This window comes from Mustela nigripes, chromosome 3, assembly GCF_022355385.1.
Source record: "Mustela nigripes isolate SB6536 chromosome 3, MUSNIG.SB6536, whole genome shotgun sequence".
Taxonomy (NCBI): domain Eukaryota; kingdom Metazoa; phylum Chordata; class Mammalia; order Carnivora; family Mustelidae; genus Mustela; species Mustela nigripes.
In genome coordinates this window covers 103,855,793-103,869,708 of record NC_081559.1, presented here as the reverse complement: position 1 = coordinate 103,869,708, position 13,916 = coordinate 103,855,793, and the positions used below count along the sequence as shown (strand labels likewise).

At 51.0% G+C, this 13,916-nt stretch overlaps 1 protein-coding gene across 5 annotated transcripts in view; it reads left to right on the top strand.

The window, feature by feature from the left end:
• TFCP2L1 (transcription factor CP2 like 1) overlaps nt 1-13,916 on the top strand; it is an 89,062-nt gene that overhangs the window by 55,574 nt on the left and 19,572 nt on the right. For 2 of the 5 annotated variants that reach the window (XM_059394478.1, XM_059394477.1), the window contains 2 exons: nt 719-770; nt 1,696-7,823. The exons of 1 other annotated variant lie outside the window; for it this stretch is intronic. In XM_059394478.1, the coding sequence (XP_059250461.1) occupies nt 719-770; nt 1,696-1,742 (99 nt within the window). In that variant the 3' untranslated portion in view covers nt 1,743-7,823. Of the gene's footprint in view, nt 1-718; nt 771-1,695; nt 7,824-13,916 lie in introns of those variants that run through there. 2 more of the 5 variants (XM_059394476.1, XM_059394475.1) reach the window with 1 other exon arrangement.

Genomic DNA, 13,916 nt, shown 5'->3' with positions numbered 1-13,916 from the left:
TACCAATCATGTGGACAGCTTTGTAAAGTGGTTGTAGAGACATTCCACCAGCAGTGGGAGCCAGTTCTAATTTCTATATCCTGGTTCTCTTCTTTTGCATGGGAGCAACCCCATTTTACAGATGGGCTTAGAGACCTGAAGGGGAAAGATTGACTTGTTCAAGGTCACCTGGTAGTTAATCAAAATGAGAACTGTAGGGGCGGCTGAATAATCGTTCCTTTCCTGCCACTTTGTAGACACAAGGAGTGGTTATGTTTGAATTGGTCCTCATAGGACTCTGCTACGCAGAAATACTAATTACCAAGTTGTGTGTGTGTATGTTTAAGCACTTTAGTTTTCTCTTTGTTGCTGTTAACACACATACATGCTCCTATAATGTGTCCATATAGGGATTGGAGGTCTCAGTAAGTACGAGAAAGGGAAACGAAAGCGCACAAACATGCAGTCTTGTACTACCATGTTAATGTTTTGGTTCCTTGCCTGGCTCCTTTCTGTCCTTTATGTTCAGTTTCTGTTATTTACGATGGCGATCATTTTGTACATTTATCTTGTTTCGTGTTTCCTTAGTGAATGTTAAGTGGAACCATTTCCCTGCATTTGTGCAAATATGGTGACTTATTTCTGCCTGCTGTGGTGGCTGGGCTCTTGTGTCGCTGTGTGGCTTTTCACATTATGAACTCATGGTTGAAGGGACATGGTCTTTCTTTTTGCCTTTCAGATGGTGCAGAATTTCCAAGATGAGTCTTGTTTTATTCTCAGTACCTTAAAAGGTAAAGCCCCCCACCCCACCCCTTTTTCTTGTCTACGTAAGTGGGGCCTGCCGGCACAGTGGGTCCCTCCGAGAGACATCTGGCAACATGCTCTGGGGGAAAGGAACACATACTTGCTCTGAAAGCCTGCCCTGGTGATGTGAGAACTTCTGAGATTGGCTCCAAAGTCAGTTCTGAAAGGGAAATCTGGCCAGGCAGCGTGTGCTCTATAAACTCAGTGCCTGAGTAGAAGTAAGGTGCGTTTGACTTTTTCCACAGTGGGGGTCTCCAGGAGGAGCAAGTGTGGAATACAGCAGCTGAGCCTACAGGCCTAGTGGGTCAGGGATCTGGGGCAGTGGAAGAGCATGAAGGTTCCCCTGAGGAAGGGGTCTGAGAAGGAACTCTTGTGCCAGGAGAAAGGGGGAACTAGCTGTGATCTAGTCTAGGTCTGGGTGAGGGTATATCACCATATATGGTGATGATAGGGTTGGGTGGGGCAGGTAAATGTAGGGAGTATATCAGAATGAAAGCCCTCCAACAAGGTCATAGACCCTGAATGGTGACAGGGCCAGCCCTCTCTTCCTTGTTCTGTTGGATCTAGCCAGCAGCCGCCTTCAGAGAGCTGGGGGTCAGAATACTCTGAGAACCACAGTTTGTCCAAAGCCGCCTTGAATACGGAGCCTTCTTGAATATGGAGTTCTTGGGCCTAGAGCGATGGTAGAAAGGCCCATTGGCAGAAAGAAACTCAATAAGGCAGAAGGCATGTGAAGGCATGTGTTAAAAATACCTGTTTTTGTTAGCACACTTCACTCCATGCAATTACATTTGGAGGCAATATCCATGGCAGGGCTTCTGCCTGGTACCCCAGTACCATGCCCTATCTGATTCCCCAAGGTCATGGCATCATGCCTTTCACCTGAAAAATGCCCCATGTTTCTCTTCACAGCCGAGAGCAATGATGGCTACCACATCATCCTGAAATGTGGCCTCTAAGCAGAAGTATCATGTGTAAAGGAGAGCCTCCCACCCCTAGCTCGTGGATTCCCTCGGATGTAGAGATTGCACCACTGTAAGCTGCGGCCTCTCCTGGCAAGCTGTGACCAGGAGGGACTTGGCCCAGTCTATGAAAACCATGGACCAATAACCAGCAGAAACCCCGGGGTGCAGTCTCTGGCATGCAGAAAGCCAGTGGCTCCTCTCTCCCTTCCTCTTGGACTCCAGCTTTTGAATGGTTCCTTGTTCTTTGCCTGCTGCTCTAAAGAGGCACGTAGCAGGGACATCTTCTCTGAAACCCTGCTAGTTCTTTGGGTATCTTGGTGCCACTGCATCCTTCCACCATTCCCCTGCCTCCAGGGAAGGCCCTGGCTCATCCCCAGCCTTCCCGTTGACAAGGACTGCTGGATGGATGTAGGTGGTTTGCCTCCATTCTGTCTTCCTGTTGGTCTCCCTCCTCAGAGACCCTGGTGAGCATCATCTTTCTGATTCTTGGTTGGATTGATGGGAATGGGATTTATTCTGTGCCTTCTGCTTCTCTCACCTTGACTCTTGTTTCTAAGGACCTGCCGCCCCAGTGCCCAGAGATGGGTTTTCCAGTCTCTGCATTTGCCATGTATACAGCACAGTCCATGTGTAGGACCTGCCACCAGACCTGGGTCTACGCCATTAGGAGGGAGGGAGAGAAAAAACTGTTCCCAGGTGCATTATCACAAGTATAAAAGGGATGAGACAAGAGGATTCTTTTTCTTTTTTTCTTTTTTATGTTGCCCTTGAGCTTCTTTTATATAATTTTTTTTTTCTCAGCAATCTTGGGTTAAAGGAGGACTAGGAAATGAGCGTCCCACCATGTGATCAGATGACCTTGACAGTCAATGATACCACGTAGTGATAGGGCAATGGTAGAAATTTATCATATAAACCAAGACACTTGAGATGGTGGAAGGGGCTCTCTGGTCATGGTTATGTTAGGACAACGGGTGAGTTCCTCCAGAGTACAGTAGGCTCCTGGTTCCTCTTCTGTTTAGGGGGAGGATGGGGCAGCAGGTAACAGATTTATTGGGATACAGTTCATAGACCATACAGTGTTCTCGTGTATAGTATCCAGCTCAGTGGTTTTTAGTGAATCCACAGAATCAGCACATTCAATTTGACATGATTTTCCTTGCCCTCCAAAGAAACCCTATTACCTTTAGCGATCACCCTCCCTCTCCAGCGCCTCCCCCTCAACTTCCTTGGATCTAGGCAACCGTGAATCTCCTTTCATGGATTTACCTATTCTGGGCCTATCATGTATATGGAATCACGGTGGCCTTTTGTGGCTGGCTTTTTTTTTTTTTTAAAGTAGCTTAATGTTTTCTAGGGTTTTCCATGTTGAGCATGTATCCATACTTCAGTCCTTTCTAGAGCTCTAATGTTCCGTTCTATGGCTGTACCTACCACGTTTTGTGTATCCTCTCACCAGTTGATCGATCTCTGAGTTGTTCTACTCTCTGGCTGTTATGAATAGTGCTGCTATGAACATAGTTGTACAAGTTTTTACATACACATAGGTTTTCATTTCTCTGGAGTATATACCTAGGAGAGGAATTGCTGAGCTGTGTAGAACTCTGTGTTTAACTTTTGGGAAACAGCCAGGCTGTTTCCACATTCCCAGCAGCAGCTCAGGAGGGCTCCAGTGTCCCCACATCCTTGCTGGTGGTTGCTAATTACCTGCCTTCTTGATGAGAGGATTCTAGTGGGTGTGAAGTAGAGGGTCTCTGTGGTTTTTGATCTGCATTTCTCCCTGATGGCTAATGATGTTGAGCCTCTCTTCATGTGCTTACTGGCCATTCGCATGTCTTCTTTGATACCTGTTTAGATCCATTGTGGGTCATTTGTCCTTTTTTTTTTTATTACTGAGTTGCATGAGTTCTTTGTATATTTAGATGGAGGTCCTTTATCAGATACACGAACTGTGAAACTTCTCTCCCATTCTGGAGATTGTCTTCACTTTCTTAAGATATCCTTTGGAACACAAATTTTTTAATTTGGATGATGCCCAAGATGTGTGTTTTTTGTTGCTTGAGTCTTTTGTGTCATATCTGAAAAACCACTGTGTAACCCAAGGTCAAGATTTATGCTTATGTTTCCTTTGAAGATTTTTTACAGTTTCAGCTCTCAGTGGTCTTTAATTCATTTTAGGTTACCTTTTGTATATGGTATGAGGTAGAGGTCCAGCACCATTCTCTTGCGTGTGGATGCCCAGTTCCCTCATCAGTTGCTGACCCTTGCTAAAGGCCCTTGAATGTTAACTGGGTCTTTTCTTCTGGGACACGGGGCTGTCACCAGGAACTGTGTGTTTTTGTTTTTGTTCCCCTCCCTTTTTTTAAATTCTCCTGTGCCCCCCATTTTTATGATTGTCTCTCTGTTTTTCTCCTACTGTGTCCCCCTTAAGCTTCTCAGCAGTACTGGGTCGTATCACACTCTCCTGTTCTGCAGGATTTCTTGGTACATGTTCTGACTCTACACAGTCATCCTAGTCAGGACCAGTCATTTCCTTTCTGGTGGAAACTCAGTCACAAGGAAATGGAATCCTTTGCCCAAGGTGACACAGAATCGGGGCTGACCTTTGGTGTCCACTGCCAGTCTTCCAGGGCGTCTGTGAGTCACTAGACCTAAGTCATGCCACTCCCAGACCAAGTGACGACAGCCTGAATTTTTAATTGTAAAAATGTGATAGGGTAATAGTTTTATTTCTTAACTCCAGATGAGGGTATAATTAAGATCTATTATCTTAAATTTTCTATTAGTGGAGTCTTCCATTTTCTGGAACCCCCACTGGTATCTGTTTTTCTACTTGTGTGTTTTAATCTTTTTTTTTTTTTTAATATTTTTAAGTAATCTCTACACCCAACATGGGGCTTGAACTCAAACCCTAATAGAGAGTTTGCAAACTCTACTGACTGAGCCAGCCAAATGTCCCTTTTGCATTTCTCTAATGGTTCTAGATAAAATTTTGCAGCTCACAGAGAAGTAGAACATAAATACACATCATAATTTGGTACAGAAATGTTTTAGCTGCTTCATTTCAGCAGCTTGTCCTCCTTATGCAGGAATCAGATGAGCTAGAGTTTATTTTTTCCATTTAAAATACAGAAAAGCCAGAGCACTTCCCACTCCTGTCCACTGCCTTTCCTGTGAGTTCTGAGGCCAGAGTCGGGGGTTGTGGGGATGGGGCAGCCTGCCCAGAATTGTAGCCTTCATCCCATGGGTTCTAGGCTGTGGCTTCTGCTGTGGCTCCTTTTCCAGCAGCCGTTTTTAAAGGTGTGATCTTAGAGAACGATCTCCCCATGAGCTCAGGCCGCCATCTTGTGAACTAGAAGCCTCAAGCTGAATTCCTTGTTTTCAGGCCCCATTTATTTTTCTGTTTGAAAGGTTGTGATAAGCCTTACTGTGTCTGCCAGGTTGCACCTTTACAATGAAGACACAGAGGCTTTTGAATGGAGGGACAATAGGGTTTGCTGGGGGAAGGGATGGATGGAAAGAACGGGGTGGAGTAGGGAGTTTCAAGTCAGGGCTTAGGGTCGGAAGCAAAGGTTAGCCAGCTGCCCCTCTGACCTCTTGCCCAGGCAGCCTCGGGCCCCTTGGGAAGAGCTATTAACCTAGAGGGCACTTTCCTGGGAGCAGACTGGAGCTGGCTGAGCTGTGGGTCACAAGTTTCCAAGTCCAGAGTGGCTTTGGGGCCTGGCCTGAGTAACTTAAGCTCGAAAATCATTAACGAACTGATGAGAAACATGGAAAACCTCTCTTGCTGTTGCTGGTGGAGTGAGCCAGCCTGCAGGCTCTCCAGGGGGAGGAGCCAAGGATGAGGAGTGGGGGCGATGGCCGTGGCCATGCCCAAGGGTGCAGGAGCCAGGGACCCAGACCCTTGCTTGGCCGGAGCATCTGCCTCTGTCGAGTCGTGGCTGGCTCGGTCAGGAGGTGAGCTTGAGGGGTGGTGGAGCTTTCCCACTTTCCCCTCCATGAGTCCTAGGGTAGGCATGTGTCGCATTGGTGCGTGTGTCCCTGTTGTCCATAGCTGTGCTGATATCTCCGCTTGGGTTGCTGTGCGCCTGAGGTCTAGTAGCTGGGCTGGATCTTCCAGAAGCCTGTCTTGCTCACAGCTGGGTGGCTGCCCTATCAGCGCCCTGAGAAGGGCCGCCAGCTGTTCCTTGGTGACTGAGCCCAGATTCTGTGCTGGCCAGGTCCGCGTATGTGTTACCGATGCATGCGTGTGCACGCGCACCCCTGTCCTCGCTCCTGTATCTGGCCAGCCTGAGCACAGCCCTAAAAAGTTTCAGCTCACTGGATGTGGTGACCTGTGCTCTGAGATGTCGTGTGACACTCATTCAGGCTCTGTGGATGAAACTAACTGGTCAGGGGCAACGTTGCCCTGGTTAGCGGGGTGGGGGAGGTGCACACCCTGGGCCCACCTCTTCTGGGGAGGGGAGCAGTGCTGGTAGCTGACATCTGACAAGGACCTCAGAACCAGGGCTCGTGGAGTTGGTCTTCATGCCCCTGCCTCCTGTGCCGTTTCTCCCCTCGATTTCCTTGCTCTATGTTTAATACCGTCAGTCAGGGAGCTAGCAGGGAGCCAGAAGCCTTTTAACCATGAGAAGTTTTCAAACCGTCATCAAGGAGAGAACAATATAATTAACCCCAGTATCCCATCACCCGGCTCCCACCATGACCAACATAACATCTGTTCGCGTAGGGGGTCAGTGGACTGCGGGCCATATCCTGCTCACTGCCAGCTTGAGTGACATCTGATGACAGAGCACAGTCTCTGAACCCAAGTGAACTGTACCCGGCATCCCCTGTCCCAATTCCATTCTTCTCATGAGTAGACCTGTATTACAAAGGAAAGTATTCAGTTACTATATCTTGAATTCCATCAACAAAAAGTCGTGGAAATTCCATTTTCTCTTCTGACATAATACTGACTCGCCTCTTGGTCCTCAGTGCTGAAAACAGATACTAGCCAGGCCTTTCCAGAAAATCTTGGCCAACCACTGAGGTCAAGCGAGGGGTCACCTTCTTGCTGGGGCAGTCTGGTCCTTATGGGTCCCCCGCTTCTCCACTCCAGGTGACGGAGTGCTGCATCCGGCCTTCGGTTGGTAACAACACCAATGCTAATAGCCATGGCGGATGCTGGCTGGCCTCCCCTGGGTCAGGCTTGGAGCTCAGCGCTTCTGCCATTGTCCTTTTCCATCCTCCCCACTGTGCTGAGGCTACCGTGGCCCAGTGTTCCACGTGAGGAAGTCAAGACAGAAATCAGATGCCAGCCAGGGGTCCTCCAACCATTAGTGCATCAAGCCAGGGTGAGAATTGGGGTATCTGGGTCTGGGTTCCCCATCGATAGGGTGCACTCTTGCATGCCACATTGGGGAGCAAGCTCCTTACACAGTGCTGCCTTTCATCCTGTGATGTTATCCCTGGGCCTGGTGGCGCCATAGTCAGGAAACATTTTTGGGGCTTGGTTGTTGAAGACCAGAGAAGGGGAGGCGCCTGGTGGCTCAGTTGGTTAAGCGTCTGACTCTTGATTTCAGCTCATGTTACGATCTCAGGGTGTTGAGGGGCCCCTTGTGTCAGGCTCTGTGCTCCCTGGGGAGTCTGCTTGTCCAGCTCCCTTTGGCCCCTCCCCCTGCTCATGTGCTCTCAACTAAATAAATATTGGGGGGAAAGAAAAGATGGGGGGATTGTTTGTGTGCCTCTACCCTCAGCCCTCTCCTTGCTGGCTAAAAAGTTGGTCACTGTGTCCTCCAATGTTCATGTATGTAATGTGATTCTTTCCTAATATGTAACTTCCCGAGCTTTCTCCAGATTGGGTGACTCTTTCGTGAAGGTGGTGGGAGTCTGCTGGGTGTTGTGGGCCTTGGGCAGGTCAAGAGGTTGTGCTGGGTCATGGGAGGTGGGCGTTGGGACAGAAGTCACACTGCCGCATTGTTTTTGTACCTGAAATACAGCATATTTTGCACTTGTTACTGTACCATTGTGCAGATGAGAAATCTGTATGTGGGATCGGGGCTTGGGTCAGAATGCAAATAAAACTCATTTGTAAGAAACCTCTGTGGCTCAGGCCTCCAGTCTTTCTTTAAAAATTGTGGAAAAATACACAACACTGTGGAATTCACTATCTTAACCATTTAGAGGCGTGCGATTCAGTGACATCAAGTACATTACATACTGTGTAACCAGCCCCAGTATCTCCCAGGGACTTTTTCATTTTCTCAACAGAAACTCTACAGGTTCTTCCCCACTCCTGGCCCGTGTGCAGTCCCCTCTAACCACGGTTCTGCTCTGTCTCTACTGTGACAGTTCTAGAGCGGAGTTCTACAGTATTTGTCCCCTTGTTACTGGCTTATTTCATTCCACAGAAGGTCAAGGCTCATAATGTGTTGCCGCGTGTGACGGGCTGCTCTTCTTTCTAAGGCTGGATACGAGCCCACTGTGTGTATACACCATGCTCTGTGTACCCATTCATCCGTCTTGGGCTGTTTCCACCTTTTGGCTTTTGTGAATAATGTCATCATCAACATGGCTGTGCAGATGTCCCTCGGAGTCTCTGCTTTGGCTTCTGGATATAGAGCAGGGGTGGAGCTGCTGGGTCATGGGTTTAACATTCCCACCTGCAGAGAATGAGGATTCTGATTCCCCCCACCCCCTCCAACCCCCAGTAGCCACCCCAGCAGGAGGCCTTGGGTCTCTGAAGCTTGATCAGGGGGTGTGCTGGGCTGCATGCTGTGGAGGTCACATTTGCAGTTTATCCACTCCAAAGCCTTGTCACCATCAAGGGCCTGGTGTGCAATCTCTGGAGTCATCCACTGGCCTCTGTTCTCTCTTCTAGGCCCTCCCCTGCTTAGACACCTTCCTTCCCTGACTGCAACTCTTTCAAGCAAGCCTGCCTCTGGTGCTCCATTGCAGTTGACTGTACGGTCTGCCGCTCCCTGGTGCCGCTCCCTGGTGCCACCTGCCCGGGCTCTCCCTGTCCTCCCAAGTGCAGGACTCAACAGCTCCCCTCCCCACCACACTCCAGTAAAGTTCCCTTCCTTCCCCAGCTAGCCTGAGTGCAGGGTGTGCGTGGTGGGGATGGGAATCCTGGAACCACCTCGTGTGGAGAGCGAGATTCTGGATCTCCCTAAACAGCCTGCTCATCTATGAACTGGGAATGACATCGGCAGTGAACAGGAGGAGGTTCCTGGGGGGTGGGGTGGGGACGGGGAGCTTGGAGATGGGAAGTGGCTCCGTGTGTTCCAGGATCCAAAGGAGAGTGACACTGGGGGGGTTTGGAGTAGACAGAGAGGGACTTGGGAGGTAAAGTGCTGAGGCCTGCGCACTGCCTGGCTGCCTTCCCAGGCTCTCTAGCAGAACCACACTGGGAGCCAGTCTACTGGTCTCCTTCCCGCACACATTCCGCTGGCCCTGCCATGACCATGAAGCTTCCAGGATGTTTCCCCCCTCGGTGACCCCTTTGCAGGCAGCAGGGTGGGGTGCTATGCTCCTCACATGGTGTCAGAATCACACAGCTTGTTGAATGGACTGCTGGGTCCCTTGGCCACTTGCAACTCAGGTTTGAGTGGGGGCCTGAGAATGTGTATTTCTAACCGATTCCCTGTGGGTGCTCTTTGCTGGTGGGAGAGCCTGGCTTGGAGAACCACTGGCCTGAAAGAGGCTACTTGCTTAAAGAAGCATCCAGGAAGGGAAATGAATCACTCAAGATGCAGATCTGGGTGTGAGCTAAGGGTGGGTGGTGTTGGGAGACTGACTACGAGGATCAAACTTCCAGGAGCCTGAGGGCAGCCAGTAAAGCAGAATCCCTGGAGAGATGGTGTGTGTGTGTGTGTGTGTGTGTGTGTGTGTGTGCACGCGCGCGCACGCTCATGTTCTCCCAGCTGAGCACGGCAGTGGAGCGGAAACGACTTGCCCTCTGCTCCTTTCCTGGTGAGTTCAGCATACACTTCCCAAAGCACCCTGTCCTCTGTCCTCACCTGGGCCAGGTACCGGGACACCCATGCTCTTGGAGGACTCTTGGACCTGCCAGTGAGACTCAGACCATCTGGGCAGAGCCAGGACTAGACAGCCCCAGAGCAAGTCCATGAGGAACCTGCTTTCCAGGGAAGGCTGTGCTGCCTCTGGCGGCCTCTCCCTCAGCCCCTTACCCCTTTACTTCCGGGAAGGCAGCCCAGTGCCTAGGAGGCTTCCAGAGCTCAGCGGGGTTGAATATTAACCTGTCTTGATTGGGTGGATCAATATTTAAACTGCATTACCTGGGAAAGGGGTTATCTGGAGGGAGCTTATCAGGCAGGAGGCAGCTATTGGAATATCTGATAATCAGAGGGTGACCTGGAGTAGGGACAGGGGCGGGGCTTCAGACTTGCCGAGTGGCGAAAGGTGAGGGTGGGGGGAAGAACCAGCCAACGGCCTCCCTGCCTGTCCTCGCTCCTCTTCCTTCTCCTCCCTTCCTTCCTTCCATTTTTCCTGCTTCCCTCCCTTTCTCCTCCTCTTTGTCCCTCTCTCCTGCCTCCCTCTCTTCCTTCCCTCCTCTCCCCTCTTCCCCGTTCCTTTTGTGGACTCCGCACGTTCCTGGCCTCGAGTCACAGAGCTCCCGTGGGCTCTGGTGCAGACGCTGAACTGTCAGCTTGTCTCTGGGCCTCTCTCGCTGAGCAGAACTCCTAGAGGACAGGGATTGGTCTGCCTGACCACTGCCACTCCGGAAGTCCTGCCCAGGCCTGGTGGGGAGAATCCTCTCCACCAGTGTTTGTTGAGTGGGTAAACGATAGTAATATGGTGATTGGCAAGTGAGGGAGTGGGACCTGAGGCCCTCATGAGAGAGTGCCTATACCAGGCAGGGAGCCAGCTGGTGTGCCTTCCTAACAGGACTTCGGATTAGTTTATTAGCTAAGTGCACTGAGAACTGGGCTATGGTGGCAGGGGATGGGACAGGTGAATTCAGATGGGAGAGTAGGGAACTGGCAATGTACCAAGTGTGGGGCTGAGGGACCCTGGGGGTGTTGGCCTGGACAGGGCCTGGAGCTCTGCCAGGGGTTCTGAAGGCCTCATCTGGACCTTTTGGCCTTTGACCAAATTGTCCATTTGGAAGCTTGCTGCTCCCCATACCCTAATGTCTCCAATGCCCTTACAAGTAGCCTTTAGGGCCCGGCACAGAAACATGTGTCAAAGTTTTGAGTGCTTTTTTTTTTGCCTGCTAGTGACTAAAGAGTTTGAAAGATGGGTTGGTCTGTAGACTAATTGACTAATTAAACTGTAAAGTCTTCACAAGATAACATTAAAAAGAAGACCATAAGAGTATAAAACATCAGGACGCCTGGGTGGCTCAGTGGGTTAAGCCTCTGCCTTCAGCTCAGGTCATGATCCCAGGATCCTGGGATCGAGCCGAGTATCTGGCTCTCTGCTCAGCAGGGAGCCTGCTTCCCCCTCTCTCTGCCTGCCTCTCTGCCTACTTGTGATCTCTGTCTGTCAAATAAATGAATAAAATCTTAAAAAAAAAAAAAGAATATAAAATAGCACCACCGTGGTAATAATTATTAGAAACAAGTTGGAAATATCCTGAGAAGACTTAATTAAAATAGCCTCACATTATGGCCATATCATTAGCTAAGTAACAGGCGCTAGGAAACAACCCGTAAACCTGAGTGGCTTGCCATGAGAAAGGCACGTTTCTCCCTCGTGTGTTAGGTCCACCTGGCTTGTCAGGCTGCGTTCTACATGGTCACTTGGGGACCCGTGTGCCTTCCTTCTGATGGTCTTGCCGTTCTCTAGAGCCTCAGAGGCCTCCCCTTGACCCTTTGCTCCAGGCAGAGGAAGGGGTGAGAGCCTGCAGAGTGGAGGGAGAGGGGTCAGGGAGCAGGCCAGCAAGTGGCGCCCAGCAGCTTCCCCTCGCCTGACAGCGGGCAGAACATGGTCCTGAGGCCCCAGCCAGCCTCGTCACCGTATGGTGGGGACGTGGGGTCCAGCTGTGGGTCCCACATCCTCCACCACCAGAGTATGTCATAGAGAAGAAAATTAACCCACCGAAACCAATGGGGAAAAGAAATCGCCAGCACGTATAGGGTGGGCCCTTTGCCAGGCTCTGCTTGGGGTCCGGAGATACGATTGTGCCCCTCAGCCCTGCTCTGGGGCCCCGCATTGCCCCTCTTGAAGGAAGGAAGAAACTGAGGCCAGGGGAGGTTTGGTGACCTGTCCAAGAAACACTTTGAACCCAGGGATTTTGACTCAAGTCTATGCTCAATCATTACTTGGTTCTGCTTTGGTAGACACACAGGCTCAAAAAAAAAAGGGTCAAGGTGGGCTGCATCAATGTTCTTTCTTTCTTTCATTTGTTTCTCTCTTTTTCTAAAACCTTTAAAAATTATTTATTTATTTGAGAGAGAGATCGAGAGAACGAGGGGAGGGAGGGACAGAGGGAGACAGAGAAGCAGACGCCCCGCTGAGCAGGGAGGCCCACAGGAGGCTTAATCCTGATGCAGATGCTTAACTGATTGAGCCACCCAGATGCCCCTCATTTTTTTTTTCCTTAGCCAACAGTCTTTCCGAGCCCATGGTGCCATGTGCCAGGCCCTCTGTTGGATGGGGTGGTACAGGGGCATACCCCCCACCCTCACCATCCTGAGGAGGCAGCTGGGGATATGCCATAGCTGAGAGGAGCCCCATCTCCTCCAGACCCTTCTATGGCCTCTACTTGCTTCCCCACCCCGAGAAGGTGCTGCCAGACCTTTAAGGGAAAAAAAAAGGCCATTGTTATTGGAAAGATGAAATCAGCCCGCAGGTTTCCAATGTCCTATCCTGGGTGTTTGTGTACAAAACAGAGGCTGGGCCTGGGGGTGGTGGGGCTGGGTAGTGGCACACAGGGCTTACTGTGAGGCTCCCAGCTTGCTTCTGTCCCCACTGTCTCTGGCACAGAAGACATGGTGGGGAGGACATGGCTCCTGCCTGATGTCTTCAGCGCCATGTGGCCCAATTCCAGGCAGATTCTGGGTGACAGGGTCATAGGGGCAATGCTGTGAACAGCCATAGACATGGCCCCAGCTGGTGGTCTTCCAACATGTCCCCTGATGCCTTCATTAAAGGAATAGTATGTGGTAGGGCTTTCCAAACTCAGAGCTGTTCTGTGGGGCCCGATGGGAACTATGACAGGGGTTCTGAGGTGCCCAGGCAGTAAGGGGCAAGGTGTGCAAAACTCTGAGCTTGTCTAGGCTCTGTTGCTGCTGCTGGGGAACTTGAGGCCCATAGAAAGGAAGCAACATGTCGAGGTCCCCTGGTACCCGGTGGCCCACCCAGGCTGAGAAGGAACCCAGGTGCCCCTATCCCTGGGCCAGGGCTCTGTCCACAAACTCAGGCCCTAACCCCAACAGAGAGGTCAGGAACATGCCCGGGAGTGCTTGGTTCCCACGGAGGAGCGGCCACTGAGGGTGCTGCGCTGGTACAAAGCGGTGGCACTGGATCTGGAGAGCCGGGAGAGCTAGCCTTCCAGAGACAGGGATGAGGAGGAAGCTGGAGGGGAGTGAAGATGGCGGATGCTGGCAGTTGGCCAGCAGGGGAGCCCCTAGGTGACGGGTGAACCTGCGCCAAGGATGGCGGCTGAGGCAAGTGGGCAGACGTTGCCCGTCTGGCTTGGAGGGGCCGGGAGCCCAACCTCCCTCTGCCAGGAGGAGGGGCACATTGGTGTTGGGAGGCAGATATTTGTCGCTTACTGAATGCCTGCCATGGTTCTGGTACCTCATCAAGCTCGTGATGGACACCAGCTGTTTAACGCTTGTGACACCCGTGAGTTAGGGCTGCTGTCCTTGTTCTCCAGGGACAAACCTCAGGCTTAACATGCTGACACGCTGTGGTGAGATGCTGGGCCAGAAAATACGGGCCAGTGCTCTGAATGTGGGGCTTCTGACGCAAGCCAGGGCTCCCGCTGCTTCATGCCATCTCGTGCACTGGGAATACCACCTGCTCTGGAGACCGGCAACCTGACTGACTAGCTGCGTGGTGACCATTGAGTGATTTGAGCAGAGAGTGCTCGATCGAGGTTTGTTTTCACTGTCTGGGGCCCATGTTATGGGTCTCCAGTTAAAGGAAAGTGACCCAAGCCTGCCCTCTATGGCCTGTCCTCTTCGGGAGTCCAGTGGGGACACAGGACCAAAA